The sequence below is a fragment of the Pelophylax lessonae genome (genome assembly GCF_965119305.1).
Source record: "Pelophylax lessonae genome assembly, chromosome: 5".
NCBI classification, from domain to species: Eukaryota; Metazoa; Chordata; class Amphibia; order Anura; family Ranidae; genus Pelophylax; species Pelophylax lessonae.
The window spans coordinates 502530067-502546482 of record NC_138772.1 but is presented as its reverse complement, the minus strand read 5'-3'; the positions used below and the strand labels follow the sequence as shown (position 1 = coordinate 502546482).

General features: G+C 42.1%; 1 protein-coding gene across 1 annotated transcript in view; it reads left to right on the top strand.

Annotated features, from left to right (window-relative positions):
* Window positions 1-311: 311 nt before the first annotated feature.
* Window positions 312-16416, top strand: part of CSMD3 (CUB and Sushi multiple domains 3) — a 1619578-nt gene continuing 1603473 nt past the window's right edge. The window contains exon 1 of the mRNA XM_082258441.1: window positions 312-1198. Within this exon, the coding sequence (XP_082114567.1) occupies window positions 1021-1198 (178 nt within the window). The 5' untranslated portion in view covers window positions 312-1020. The remainder of the gene's footprint in view (window positions 1199-16416) is intronic.

Sequence of the window (16416 nt, the reverse complement as noted above, 5' to 3'; positions counted from 1 at the left end):
ATGTGTGGCTATCTGAACCAATCAATCAAAAATCAAGCTTTCCATCAGTGGTTGCAGAAACTCTGCCCATGTGTGGCTAGCTGAATCTGGGTAGGCTACCAAATCCTAATCCAATGATCACAGCCTGGCAGCCTGTAGATGGCACAAGTGTTCTATCATTGTTGGGCATTAACCCCTTCTGCCTTTGACACTAACATACCACCAGCTTCTGTCCCACACTGAAAAAAAAAAAAAAAAACGGTGCAAACTTCTCTATCTGATCCAACATACCCTCTCCCCCCCATTGCCTGCCTCCTCATCCTGCACACACACAGCTCCCTCCTGCATGCATTAAGTGTGTGCGCAGGCTGCCTCCACCAACACGCCCCGCACTCATAAGGAGCCACGATTGACTAAGCTGCATCCTTCTCCTCCATGCATCCTTCTCCTCCATGCATCTTTCTCCTCCATGCATTCAGCCTCTTATTTATTTTTTTTTAGATATATTGCAGGATCGGAGCTGCTGGGGGAAATCTCTTGCAGAATTGATAGCTTTTATTATCTGGTTTCTTTCTCCTTGAGGCGTCAGTGAAAATTTCAGTCATCTGTTACAGGAGAGGATGAGGAGCTTGTGCCAGGCGGCATTGATCCAGTCTGCACGCTGATGCCTGCCCCGACCCCCCACTCCTTTCCCGACAGCAGCGGCAGCAGCAGATCCGATCCGAGCCTTCCTCAATCTCAGTGTGTAGTGTGATTCCGGGAGGGGAGGGAATGGCAAGCAACCATCGCTGCTTGGTATCTTGATGCCCCTGTTGGAGAAGATGGTTGAGTCCTCGTCAAGGTTGCTGTGGCATCCCAGGAACAGCATTCACTCTGAGCTGTGATCGCCAGCGCAGCATCAGCACCAAAAAAAAAAAAACACATTAAAAAAAAAAAAAAAAACTGGGCATCCAGGAAAAGGGGAGATCACATCGTTTCTATTTTTTATTATTTTTTTTTATTATTTTTTTTTTCTGTTGCTGCTGCTGATTAGAGGATAATATGAAAGCAACCTGCAAAGGGGGGACTCAGGAGCCAGCCAAGGCAAACAGGCACTTGTACAAAAAGGGATGTATTAAATGTGGACTTGTGGACTCCCTATGCCTAAGGAAAATGGCATTGCAAAGTGGATTTACCTTGTGTTACCTGTTTTTTGTACTGATGGTTACATGTGTGAGAGGTAAGGAATCCCAACATCACACACCATGATGACCATTTTTTTTTTTTTTGCATCCTTAAATTGTATTTTTTATTATTATATATATATATTTTTTATTCTACATGTCATTTCCATTGCAATCCTTATAGGATGTGTTCATTGCAAAAAAAGAAAAAGGCGATGGAGTAGACGCATTGTGTGTTCAATGCAGTGATTGAGCCTGGAGCTCGATAAATATTCTTGCAGTATACTCAAAAGGGAGACGTGAGTTGCTTGATACAGGCTGAACTAGTGGTGGATGTATCAGTGCACACAGGAGGGATGAGGTTTTCTTTTTTCCCCCCTCTTTCTATGAAAGGGCATCCACAAAGTTTGATTTCCAGATCCTTGTCACCCTAGATGGGATTGATTTAACCCCTTCTTGGTGGGTGACACCAGAAAAGTTCTGCCTGGCATGGCTTGCCCAGAGCCCAGACACACAAGGCTGCAATGTGATGTGCTATGGTGGTGGGAGAAGGAGATGTGAGTTAGAGAAAGGCAGTGTAGAATTAGGAAGAAGAGCTTAGAGAACAGCAAATGTAGCCTGCTTTTCTGCACAGGCAGTATGGTTTAATAATACAAAAAAAAAAAGGTTTTGTGAGTATAATGAAGAATTTTATGGTTTTGATTGCATACATTGACCCTATGGGTACAGGTGCTTGCAAGTGTCATGTGAACATCACCAATTTCATATGTGTAATTCAAGGGGGAAATGGATGTAAGGCAAGATCTGTGCTTGGAATCCTAAAAACTGGTCAGTCTTGCCAATGAATTGGCTTCTTAGGGGGGGATAGCTAATGGGCATGGTATACAACAGTGCATTATGTGTGTGTCATTCTTCTTATGCCCACATGCATTTCCAACTCTGCTTGCTAGCACATATTATTATCACTGGAAGGTATTGATCTGGCAGTTAATGCATGCAAGCTGATTTCATACCTCCAGTTATTGCATATTCATGGGGAAGCTAAGGGAGAAAAATAAGATGGACATTTTAAAAAGCCCCCCTTTGGTTAATAATATTTGAATTAGAGAGATCCTAGTCAACTGCAATCTGCTTGGGTCTCTCTCTCTCTCTGAAACAGTGTATTGTGGAGCTTGCAGCTGGTTGTCCCCACAAGCAGAAAGCAGCCCATCTGCATGCAATGGAAATGATAATTCATGTTCCAGGGGTTGGTGGGGGGGGGGGGTACCTCATTGCACACTATCTGACATTATTTCTGAAGATAGGTAGCATGCTTGGAATTTTAATAGACATCCTAATTACTGGAAGCTTTTTCCCTGATGCAGGTTTGTCTGTTTAATGAAAGTGGTCAATAAACCCTTATGTTTTTGATCAAATTACTTCCATTTGCAAGAATTGCAATCTATAACTTTGTTCAATATACCCTGTATCACACACACACACACATATATATATATATATATATATATATATATATATATATATATATAAAGGATTACCGGTGAAATGCTTGATCCACCCACAGAAAATTTTGATCACTGATCATGGTTATTATAATTTCTCTGCTTTATTATTTTAGTGTGCTTATATGGTGCATTTAGCCTTTTCAGTTTCCTAAGACTTTTTTTTTTTTTTTTTTTGTCAGTGTAGGAGCCTTGCTATAACAGATGATTATAGTGCTGCTCTGTGATTTGAAGACACAGGGAGGCAGCATCTTTCAAACTGAAGGGAGCAGGCTAGGTTTTACAATGCAATATTTTATCTTTGGAACAAAGTAACGTGTAATGATACCTGTTGATTAATTTCAAATAGAACCTTTGAATTTGACTGGCAAAGTATCATCTGGCTTGACAACTGCCTGCGCTTAATTGACAATATTGACAACGCTTCTGAATTTTAATGTCATTTGAAATTATTTTTTTTTTTTTTCAAAATAAGTGAATTGTATTCTATATAGAATGTCCACCACTCCTCTACACCCCAATCAGTCCCTTTTTTTAAAGTGCTCTGATTAAACAGGCTAGCTGATTGTGTGATTGGTACCAGAGCAGTGGAGGGCAGTGGCAGGGTGTCAGGGACAAATCGGTGGGTGGCATGGGAATTTGGGAGATTAGGCAGCAGAAGACAGGTGGAGAGGAGGGATCTGAGGAATGTGCTGTAAATGAGACATGAAGATGAGCACACTGTGGGGAATGGCAAGTCAAATGAGCAACAGGGCGTCACATTGCATCGTTATGGTGGCAAATGGAACTCAGTATACATGGATGAAAATAAATAGATTGTGTCAATATTTATGATGCAATCAATTTTGATGAGCAAAGAGGTATATTAAATTAAATTACCCAGAGTAAATGTGCAATTAATTCTAGCCCCTAAGTAAATTATGTTTAGAAGATTGCATGAAATAAATAAATATATCTTTACATCTCTTCGTGTGCTATCCAGGTATCAATAAATCAAAATAATGATGATTATCTAATGTCAAAAGATAGATATGTAGATAGATAGATAGATAGATAGATAGATAGATAGATAGATAGATAGATAGATAGATAGATAGATAGATAGATAGATAGATAGATAGATAGATAGATAGATAGATAGATAGTGATGTTATGTCTTTTGGAACCCAAAAAGACAAAAGGGTTGAGAACAAGCAATTGACAGTAAATGGAAAGAAAGGGTGAATAGTGACAGGGTAGAAGAAAGACAAAAAGAGGTGGCTAGGGAAATAAGAAAAAAAAATGGATAGACAGAGGGGGAAAGAAAGAGAGAAAGAACGATAGATAATAAGAGAGAAAGCAAGAGATAGAAAAGAGAGAAAAGGAGAGAAAAAAGAAGGGAGAGGGAGACTGACAAAGAATGAGAGAGGGAGTGATAGGGAGGGGAAGAAAGGAAAGAAAGAAAGGAGGGAAGGAAAGAGAAAGAAAGAAAGAAAGAAAGAAAGAAAGAAAGAAAGAAAGAAAGAAAGAAAGAAAGAAAGAAAGAAAGAAAGAAAGAAAGAAAGAAAGAAAGAAAGAGGAAAAGGGGGAGAAAAATGGCTAAACTGCAAGAGAAGAGTAAAAGGGAGAAATTGAAAGGGTGAAAGAGTGAGAGAAGGGTAAACAGATGCAAATGAATAGAGAGGAAGAGAAAGAGAGAGAGAGGAAAGGGAGGGGGGAGACAGCATAAAAAAAAAAGAAAAAAAAAGAAAAAAAAAGGGGGGGGGGGGGAGAAAGGAACAAAAAGCAAATGAGACAGATAGAAAACTAAAGACAATAAAATACATAAAGAGATACCACAGCATTTGTATTTATTATATGTACAATTTTGTTTGTTGTCTTGGTGTTCTTCACATCTTTGGGGATATGAATATGTAAGCAGACTTTTCAGCTCATTAATTAATTCCTGTGGTATTTGGATTGTGCCAGTAAATTGCATGCTCTATGCAGCAGTGTACTGGTTAACACAGACAGGATAGGACACATAATACATCCTTGCTGTGATGAACTTGATTCGAAAACCGATTTTAAACACACTGGTAGCTGCTGCTTATGCTAATAGGGCGCCCCGTACTATGAATTATTCCTGACTAGTGCCGAAGTAAAATGAGAAAGGAGTGTGCTCTATTTCAAACGAAGGTAATGACTTGCCCTCTGAAGAATAATCAGTATTATGAATAGCAGGCGAGCATGTAATGCAACACACTGTTCAAGATTCAGTACGGGGAAACAGTGGCGATCAGTAAAATGACATCTATTTTCCCATAGGGGGCCACAATCAGAAGGCATTATATATCTTCTGTATTCATCGGGAATCTCAGCTTATTGTTCAAAATACGTCTCCTAGCCTATTAAACTCCAGCAAAGATACAGCTGCTCCTGAAAGGACTAAAAGAGTGTTAGAGAAGAGATGCTAAAGCTACGTTTAAGCCATTGTCATGTAAACTTATTTGTAGCGTGGTAGTGTGTTGGGAATTTGAAGGCCACAGATATTATGTGGGCCTAGGCTCTTTCATATTTTGCATGCATTGATGATTCATATGGTGGAATAAAAACTACAGGTTACCAGTAAAAAGACCTTGTAATGGAAAAAGCTTTCAGACTGAACAATACAACTATTTGCTGTAAATATACAGTACTGTAAATGTTCAGTGGGGTTAAGTGCAGAGAGAAAAGAAAGGAAAGAAGGAAGGAAGGAAGGAAGGAAGGAAGGAAGGAAGGAAGGAAGGAAGGAAGGAAGGAAGGAAGGAAGGAAGGAAGGAAGGAAGGAGGGAAGGAAGGAAGGAAGGATCAATATTGAGTTTTCCTTGAATTGCAAATATGTTGCCGAAGTAAGTATTCAACTGTGGTAATTTGAGATCCTTGGAAGTGAGAAAGGAACATTCAAAGCTCCCGTTATCTGTTTCTACTAAGAGAACAACAATCAATGATTGTGATTTCCATGATGCTTTGAACCGTTACCCAGCACTAGGTGGTTAGATAAAAAGTCAGGCTTACTTGGACAATATCTTATTTTTTTCCTGGCCCACAGATAATATTCCTGAGTGCCATGCAGAATTAGAAGAAAGTGAACACCAAACACTTGGTAAAGTCTAAATCAGGCATGTCCAACCTGCGGCCCGGGGGCCGCATGCGGCCCGGAACCACAGGCAATGCGGCCCACTGCCCCCCCTGACAATTTTTTTTTTGCTGGGGAGGAAGGAAGGTGGGTCGGGGGCACGGCCACAGCGGCTTCCAGCTAACTGTAGGCAGAGGCTGCCTCGGAAGGGATCATCCTCTAGTTGTGTTAAATTAGTGCGGGGGAAGGGCACGGCGGCGTTTTATTACTTATATACCTTAATTATAGTATATATTTTATATGCGGCCCGAGAAAATTTCTCTATACTCAATGTGGCCCAGAGAAGCCAAAAGGTTGGACACCCATGGTCTAAATCAAATTTATTGTGCAGAGTATCTGTCAAAATTCTAATACATTTTTTTTTTTTTTCGTATACAAAAAAAAAAATCTAATACGTTTCAGGGGTTCCTGGGATCTTCCTTCCTCAGGGCTATAATTTAACAAATACTGTATACAGTAAATTAGTTACTAATGGTAATAGATGGAAGAAAATAAGGAACATTACAGGTCCTATGGCCTCATGTAAGAGCTGATATCACGGGGAAGGCTTATAAAGCAATGTATCTGACATTTAACAAACATTCATTGCAGTTGAGTCTTACTCATGCATGTGTTTTACATTATCATAATGTATTCATCCCCAGATAAAGTCACATGTTTTCATTTATGACTATGCACCCATGAATAGAAGATTATTGGTCTCTACAATTAAGCCCCGAAAAAGGCAAAACTCACCTGGGGAGCTTTCTACAGGTGGACAACAGGACCTTAGCCATCTTTTGCTCATTTTATTCACAATAATGCAACATGGAGTTGGTGTCTGTGTGCAGACGGCCTTCATTTTGTTAAATATAAACCTATACTGAATAAATATCAATGTACAGAAAAACTGTTATAGAATACAAAAACAAATTTGTAGTGTGGAATATGTGAAAATGATTTGCAAGTACTGTATATCAAGCATACATAATATATATGAAAGATACATATAAAACAAGCAGAAAATGATATTCCACTATATTGGAGGGTATCTCTATGGAACATTGTAAAAACAGTATAATGTATTTAGGAATGTAACAGTGTGTCAGTGTAAGGGAGGTTATATACTCACAGCTGTCATTCAGATTCAACTTTTCATACTGCAGCTGTCATTTCCAGAGTAGGTTTTAATTTAAATGGTGGCTGGAGGCAATAATGGAAGTCAGGACCACGTTTAGCATCAGGCAAATTTGGCTCTTGCCTAAAGGCAGCAAAGTCAAAGAGGCGTCTTTTCCCCATATGGTTGTAGACAATGTATTTTTTTAACACCATTAGTTAAAACAAAGTTGCATCATAAAAGAGTAATTCCATTTGCCTCAATATAGTAAGAGTTTATAACAGGAAAATGTCTGTGTAAATGAGGTGGATTTAGTTTTATATTGTTGCCTAAGGTTTCAAAGATTCTGTTCTAGTGATGAAAATACAATAGTATATACTTTTTTTAGAAAAATTCCAGATGTGGCAAAGTTCATTGGACCAAAGTAACTATGTATATCCTATACCTGTGACATTCCTAAAGGACAAGGGTAGGCAACCTTTGAGAGGTGGAGATCTACCTTAGCAATATGAAAGAGATCAAAGATGACCCGGGTTTGGCACCCTTATTTTTTTTTAAGAAACTAGCATGGCCTAGCAGAATAGTAAGGATAATGTAGAAAAATATAATAAAAGAAATGTCACTGTAAAAATATAAGGGCAGTGGATGGTGTGTGGACAGTGTTAATAGGGCAGAGGATGGTGTCAGTAGGGCAGAGGATGGTGTCAGTAGAACAGTGGATATTGTCAGTATGGCAGTGGACAATGTCAGTAGAGGCAGAGGACAGTGTTAATAAGACAGTGGATGTGTCAATAGGGCAGAGAACAGTGTCAATAGAGCAGTGGATGGTGTCAGTAGAGCAGTGGATGGTGTCAGTAGGGCAGTGGATGGTGTCAGTAGGGCAGTGGATGGTGTCAGTAGGGCAGTGGGTTGTGTCAGTAGAGCAGAGGATATTATTATTCAGACAGAGAAGCGTGTCAGTAGAGCAGTGGATGGTGCCAGAATTTTTTTTTGCATTCTTTTTTTTTTTTAATAATTTTGTCCAGTATTATTATTATTATTATTATTATTAGTATTAGTATTATTATTTTTACAATTATTTTAAAGGAGCCCCAATGGCAGGCTTTGGTGAAAAGACCCCTGATGTCTCACTTTTGTGAAAGATAAAGGTACTGAGGACAGAGATTCCCCAGTTCATTTCTCTGCAGCCTCAGCTGAACTGGACAGGGAAGGAATGGGAAGGGCTCTGTGCTGAGTGGCTTCCTGTTCATTCACAAATGGAAGCATAGTAAACACAGCTTTCTTCAGTTATGAATGTAGACAGTGAGTGATAGGTACTGATCAATCACTGTGTTCATTCAGAAAAGGAAGGGGCTGGTAAATGACTTATTTACCAGCCCCTTCCCCTGCTCTCCACCCTCAAACATCCCCCACAGTAGCCAGCAGGAGATGCAAGGAGGGGAGCTAGAAGCAATGCTGGAGGAAGGGGGGGACCAGTGGAACACAGGGGGCCGTGCAGCTAAAAGCAAAGCAACAGGGACTGTAGGGATTGTGGGGGTGGAATTTACTGTAACCAATCCTCTTTCCTCCTGCACCCACTGAATGCTGATGGGGGGGTGGGGGGGGGGGGCAGGAGTAGAGGCAGCTTTCAGTTTCTGCAGGAGAAAAGGGCAAAGAAGATCATTAACATTAAATGCCACCCCGCAGCCCCTTTTGTCTAAGTTTCAGGGGTCGGCAAGGATCTGCCTGTCACCTACCTGCTTTCGCCTGGTAATTTGTGATTGAAGATTTGCGGACCCTGATTCTAGAAGCTGGAAATCACTGTTGTAGACAACACTATGCCGGTGATCTCCACTAGCTTCAGGGGCCCATGCTAAGTGGCTGCTCTGCTGCATTTTGAATAGAGTAAGTTGATTGCTCGGCATAGGCACCATTCAAAGAATACTTTGCATTTTTCCAAGGGATCACACAAGTATGGTTTGTGCATAATTACTTTGGTCCACCCCTGAAGAACTTTATCACTACTCATCAGATCCTTTAGACCGCAAATCAGTAAGGTCTGAAACCTTATGTAAACCCTAAAGGGTAACTCCACTTTTGTGGGGGACAAAAATAGCAAATAAAGAAAGAATATTAGCCCAACAGCTCAAAGCCCAACTAGAGGAATGGACTTGTCAGCCTAAAACAGGAAATGCGAAACTGACAGGATCTCTGTGTAAAAAAATGTGCAACACATTCACAAAAACTATTTCTATAATAAAAATGTATGCAGTGAGGCAGGATGTCAAACATGCTGAAAAATAGATTTTGGCTTTACATGTTCCTAAAGAGCCATTGTATACCATACTCTACCCCAGCTCTGTTGTCTTCCTAGCATGCAGCTTCAACCATATGAGACTCACCAGACCTCCCACCTTGTGCGCCACATCTTTTCCAGGATCCCTATTTTGGAGCCGTAGAGCGCTCAGATGCAAACACAACCACTTGCACGTCTTCAGGTTGGATAATTGGTGTGCCCCTTCCTATCTTTAAATTTCCCTGTTGCCATTCCTTTCCATGACTTGATAAAGCGCATAGCGTGAAACATGTAGTCATGGCAACCATATAGCTTGTGTTCCACCCTGGTTCCTGGTATTTCCCTGCAAGTGGCGCCTGTCCGGCTGATGTCACCGCTCCGCAACGACAGCAGATTCCTTTCATCCTCGCGCCGGCTGGTTTCCGGCTTAGTGCACACACTGCTCAGCAGTCCTGGGAGACTGAACTCCTCGCACTCGTGTTGCTTGCTGCCAGGTGCCCTTGTCCACTCCAGCCCAGGGGGATGTAAGCATTTTATGTACTTTGTTTTTCGGTTATCAATACCAATAAACTGTTAACCCTTTCTACACTGGATGTTCACCTGACTTCCTTATCCATTGCATCCCGGTGTGGTTCATGCGCTGCCTTCCTCATGTACTTTTGTCCATATCAGCACCCTTCCTATGCTTGTTGGCTAACAGCAGAAAAACCGCTGGGGAGCCTCACAGGCTTATTTCTATCCCTCCACCCTAAACTCCACCCTAAAGGCACCCCAGGAGCGCCAGATGTGTGATTATTGTTTTGACTTCTGGACTGGATTTCTTCCTATGGCTGCCCTGGGTGCGAATCTCTTTACTGAGCCATTAGTTGGCTAACAGCAGAACAACCACTGGGGAGCCTCACAGGCTTACTTCTATCCCTCCACCCTACAGGCATCCCAGGAGCGCCTGGTTTGTGATTATTGCTTTATTTTCATGTAAAGATTTGTCTCACACATATTAGGACTAAGCAATAGTTGTTAACATGACTTTTTCCATTCCCATCTTCTCAAAACCTTTAAGCTAAAAAATTGGTGTTTGTTTCATTTAAGGATTTTTCTCCCACAACTATGATTAAGGGCTCATTCACACCATCTATGTTGAGCTGTGTTGATCTGCACAGATCAAGGCAAGCTAATGAATATATAGATAGAAAACTATAGTCTTCCATGTACACACCACAATGCTATGTTGAGGAGAGTTGCACTGCTTTTGGTAAAAATGCTGCATCTTTTGCACTACACCTCACCTCATCAGTGCATCTCATCACATTGCAGTGGTTAATTTTCAATTCAAAAAAGTAAAAAAAAACAACAACACAAGGCCCATCACTGCAGCTACAGAGCTGGTTTGGCCTGTTTTAGTATGCCAAGCAGCATGGTGTGAATGACTCCTAAATGATGGCTGATGAGATAGAACATAATTTATTTCTTTCCCCACTTTCCAACTGCTGCAAATTTCCATTTGATCACGGTCTACACAAAGCTGTCAGTTTAACACAGCAATAGCATGAGTACAGTGTATGTGCAACAAAACAACTGGGAAGTATTGAACTGGTTGGTAGATGTTTGATGTTACCCTTAAATGCCATCAAATGAACATACAAAATATAGGAAAGACAAAGGTTATAGGCTTCAGGACTGCACAAGATGCCCCTTTATAAAATAGCTTGGGGAGCTCTACAAGATGCATAATGAGCCCTGTTCTTTCAGTGTGCTTGTAACTCTGGTCATTAATGGATCTGTTTCAGCCACACATTTTAGATCTACACATCAGGTAGATATAAAAAGTCCAATTTTATATTCATGAAATAGTGAATTGCATGTATACCGCTCAGCTATAACATTAAGATTACTGACAGGTAAAGTGAATAATTTTGATAGTCTCGTTACAATGGCAGCTGGAAGTTGTTGGGATATATTAGGAAGGAAGTAAATACAGTATGTTATCCCTGAGGTTGAGGTGTTGAAAGCAGAAAAAAATGTGTATATAAGTTTGTTGTGTATGGGGCTGCGTAGCCTCAGACCGGTCCGGGTGCCCATGCTGACCTGTGTCCACAGCAAAAGTCACCTACAATCGGTACTTGGGCATCAGAACTAGACCATGGAGCAATGGAAGAAAGTGGCCTGGTCTGAGGAATCACAAGTTCTTTTACATCCTGTGGTTTGCTGGTTGTATGTGCTTCGCTTAACTGAGGAAGAGTTGAAACCAGGATGCAGTATTGGAAGAAGGCAAGCTGGCAAAGACAGTGTGAGGCTTTGGACAATGTTGTGCTTGGACACTTTGGGTCCTGCCATTTATGTGGCTGTGACTTTGACACATACCACCTACCTAAACATTATTGCTGGCCAAGTATACCCCTTTATGGAAATGGTATTCCCTGATGGCCATGGCCCCTACCTCCTCCATGGGCTGATCATCTCCCTACAGCAGGAAATGTGGGTAAGGGGTGGTAATCAAACTGTGTGTGTGTGTGTGTGTATACAGTTCAATGCAATGTAAGAGCCTGTGTGTCTCCTGTGCTGCATAGACGAGTGTTGTCCTGACAGGAGGGGAGAGCACAACACAGTGCACCTCCTGGCTTTGTAGTGGTTTCCCCCTGTCGGTTGGAGGGGGGTGTTGTTGTGCTTATTGGAGCTTATGGTAAAACTGTACTTAATGAGAATGGAGGGGGAATAATAGTGGGAAAATAATTTATGCCTGGGATGTTTGTGCAGTAGGAGCGATTGGGGGGGGGGGGGGTTGTGCTGGGAGGGGGAATCGGGAGGGACTTGTGCGAGGAGGAGGGTTGTGCAAGGAGGGGAGATGGGGGGAATTGGTGCTCAATGGAGGGATTTGTGCTGAGAGGGGGTATGGGGGGGGGGGGTGCTAGGAGGACATATTGTGGGAAATTTGTGCTGGGAGGGGGGATAGGGGAAATTTGTGCTAGGAGGAGAGATTGGGGGGAATTTTTGCTAGGATGAGGGATTGGGGGGATTTGTGCTAGGATGGGGAATTTGAGAAAAAAGAGGATGAATGCTAGCGGAAGATTTTATTTTGGGTGAGGGGAGAGAACAACACAGTGCACCTCCTGGCTTTGTAGTGGTTTCCCCCTGTCGGTTGGAGGGGGGGTTGTTGTGCTTATTGGAGCTTATGGTAAAACTGTACTTAATGAGAATGGAGGGGGAATAATAGTGGGAAAATAATTTATGCCTGGGATGTTTGTGCAGTAAGAGCGATTGGGGGGGGGGGTTGTGCTGGGAGGGGGAATCGCGAGGGACTTGTGCGAGGAGGAGGGTTGTGCAAGGAGGGGAGATGGGGGGAATTGGTGCTCAATGGAGGGATTTGTGCTGAGAGGGGGTATGGGGGGGTGCTAGGAGGAGATACTGTGGGAAATTTGTGCTGGGAGGGGGGATAGGGGAAATTTGTGCTAGGAGGAGAGATTGGGGGGGGGGGAATTTTTGCTAGGAGGAGGGATTGGGGTGATTTGTGCTAGGATGGGGAATTTGAGAAAAAAGAGGATGAGTGCTAGCGGAAGATTTTTTTTTTTGGGTGAGGGAAATTTCTGATAGGAGGGGGAATTGGGGTGGGATTTGAGCTGGGAGGAGGAATTGGGGGGCAAATATTTGTGCTGGGAGGGGAAATTTGGATTTTGTTTGGGGAGAATATTGACTTGCAGACAGAGTTTATGCTTAGAGGGTAAATGTGCTGATTAGTGCACTGATTCATACTGTACAGGCTACAGTGTCCATGTGAAGATGGACCAAGACCTCATTTACACGCACACAGCTTTATGTAATAACTTTTTATGTTTTAGATTTAGCAGGAATTTTGTAAGGTATGTTATTTTTGTGACCGCTCATGATGATTTTCGTGTATTCTTTGTGCTACTATCATTTTGATATTTTTGCCAGGGTGGGGTGGGTAGGCTGTATGGGGCCCTGGTTCCAGACACTTAAGGTATTGCACTTTACTGTTCTCTATTTCCCTAAGGGGTGATGGCTGGTTAGTACCCAATCAGTTCTTTTGAGAAATTCCCGGGATCCAGAGTTGCAGCTGTCTTGGCCTTTCTTCTTGAGTAGGAGTCTATAGCTAAGCCTAGCTGAAACCTAAGCTGGGTGAGTTCCCAGAGCTTTCTTCCCTTCCTCCTTGCTCCATATTCTCCTTTCTGCCCCAAGGGGCAGAGCCCCCCCAGCACAGGGGTCACCTCCAGACAGCTGGACCCTGGATTCTGCACACACACTGCATGGTCTTAGAATATTTATGGGTTGTTTCCCCTGCTTCTGTACCAACCTCCCAAAGGATTGGTGAAAGCTTCATAAACATTCAGGCTACAGCCTTTTCTCCCCCAACCACTATATTTTGGAAATTCCCAGTGAGTTCCAGAAGACAGGAGAGCTAGGAGACTATTACAATTACAAATTGAAGCACAAAATGCTGACACACAATTGGCTTACTACACAATATTCTGCTATGTGATCAATCCTGCCTGGACTATCTTCATTAATATGAAAATATGTAAAGAGAGACATTGCAAACTTTTTTTTTTATCAATATACAAGCCTTTTATATCAAACAGACAATTACCTTTGGTATGTGTAGGATTGGGATTTATACATTAGAATGGACTAAGGATGCTCATGTTCAATAGTTAAGTGACTCTTCATAGTTGTGTATGCATTGTGTAATTTCATCCTGATGTCTACAGTGGACCTCAGACACCATTGTTTTATGTAATCAGTCATTTTAGAAAATTGAGCCTTGCTAAAAGATGTCCAGATTATTCTAAAATGGACTTTCAAACATGGCCATAATGACTTGCTAGTGATTAGGGAAGCCAGGCTGGCTACTAAAAGCTGACAGTGGAAAGCAATATTCAAATTTGCAAGTCTCACTTAGGAGGAATAGGAGGGATGATAAGACCCTCCATGGTTATTGACACTTGTTAGCACATATAGATCGTATCAAATCTTCTGATGGGCCCAGTTGTTCATAGTCAATAATGGGTGAAACTTGCAGTGGGTCCTTTTAATCCAAAGAATTGGAAATATCTCTCTGCTTATCATTATTAGGAAGGTATCAGGCCTTGTATGGTCACCCTAAATAAAATACATTTTCATTTATGTTAAAATGTTAGCATTCCTGGAGATTCTATGTGATTGACGATATCTTCTAGGATGACTGAAAGAAGAACAATGTTGCTATAGCAACTAGCCAGACAGATCCGGTTTGTTTCCCATTCCACACTGCATTTTTCCAGTGTGGAAAGTCTTTAGACACATGGGGATGTGTTTTTTTAGGATGAGAACTCACCATTAAGGGGCTCTGGTGAGACCATGAGCAGCTCTGACAGCAATATGATGCTTAAAGCCCAACTCCACACAGCCCTACTGCACGGATTACCTGCTCATTTTATCTAGGGGTAAATACAGCACCTATACTCACCAGATTATTTGATCCTCCAGAAAAAGGCTCTCCCCCACATCCTCTGGTGGACTGTTCCTGACGTCTTCACATCCAGAGCCAGTCTGTGGAGTTAATGACATCAGGAACAGTCCACTGCACTAGACCCCTGGACTGAAGGGGGGCAGGAGCAGAAGGGACCGGTCTTGGACTGGGAGGATCAGAGGATTAGGTGAGAGTATCTTGGCTCTCCAAACCCCTATACCAAAGCGAGCAGTTAACTCATGCAGTGCGGCTGTGCCTGCACTGCATGAGTTAACTGCTCGCTTTAGTATAGGGGTTTGGAGAGCCAAGATACCTAATCCTCCGATCCTCCCAGTGCAAGACCGGTCCCTTCGGCTCCTGCCCCCCTTCAGTCCAGGGGTCTTGAGCGGTGGACTGTTCCTGATGTCATGCCAGGCAAAATAAATTGCCTGGAAGTGAGCTTCTTATTCATTAGCACAGGTGAATGTGTACAAACGCTAACCATGTGGGCAAGCATTTAAGGTAAAATAAAGGCTTTAAAAAGAAAAAGCATGAACAGGAATATGTTAAAAGATTGTCAAGAACAGAAATCTCATAAAAACATAGGTCTGTAAGGCTTTTTCACATGGACAGGGCAGTCAGGTCCACCTATCAGTTTTTTAAACAGACCTAATCAGAAGCTCTATATTAGTCTATAGGCAGCCCAAGGCCAGACATCCAATTACCTTTGAAACTCTCCAATTTTTTTTTTCTGTTTTTTTCAATTAATGTAACAAATCAGAGGTAATCTAAAGTACATTGATCTTAAAGAGACATCTTCACTATCTAAAAGCATATAGGCACATTCTGAGCTGTAAAAATATATAAACAAAATACCTATAGCTGGTCCCTTTATTTTTATCATCTGGGCCTTCATTTCAGAGCAATCTGATGAGGAACCTGAAATTGTATCTGGATACATCTAAAGCCTCGTACACACGCAACGATTGTTGGCCGACCGATCGGCCGTCTTTTGTCCAGTGTTGTTGTGTTGGTTGAAATGTGCTCTAGACTGCACACGAATTTTGTCGGCCAACAACAACCAACTGCAGAAGTGATGTCATGTTCTGGTTTGCTTTTCGTGTGTTTTTTTCTTCTCTGAGCATGCCCAGTCTTGCTCATCACATTTTTGTCTGCCGAAATCTGTACTGACTGAGGAACAATCGTCAGTTCTGGTGACGGCCAACAAAAATTTTATAGCATGCACACCAGATTTTGTTTGGTCGAAAAGTCGCAGTGGGTTGTCGGAAGCATCATACTAACAAGCCGACAATCGGCCGATCGGACATTGGCCGAAAATTCACGGCCAACAATCGTTGCCTGTGTACGAGGCTTAAAGCTTCCTCATCCTGTCAACCTGGAGCTGCTCCACCCTGGTGAAATCACCAGGCTTCCTTCTCAGCCAGTTCTCTCCTTTTAGAAGAATAATAAACATTCTGCAAGTGCAAGCAGATCCCACTTAAACCAGAGATTACTCCAGACTCCAAATTCGATAGCAAAGAGCTCCAGTGACATATTGTAAGTATGGGGAAGCAGCTGTAGAATGGCAAAGTTCTTACACTGCCAAGTAATTTGTTCCACAACAGATTGCTCATAACCCAAGGTACAGCCTGAAAGAGGCAAGTTACCAACTATGAGTGCTCCTTTTCTATTTTTACAGCACTGAATGCACAAATACACTTTTAGAGGTGGCTATGGGGTTAATTTACCAAAGCCAAATGAAATTATCACTTTGCAAGGGCATTTTTCCCAGAGCTTAGTGGAGGGGGTGAAGCTCTGCTCA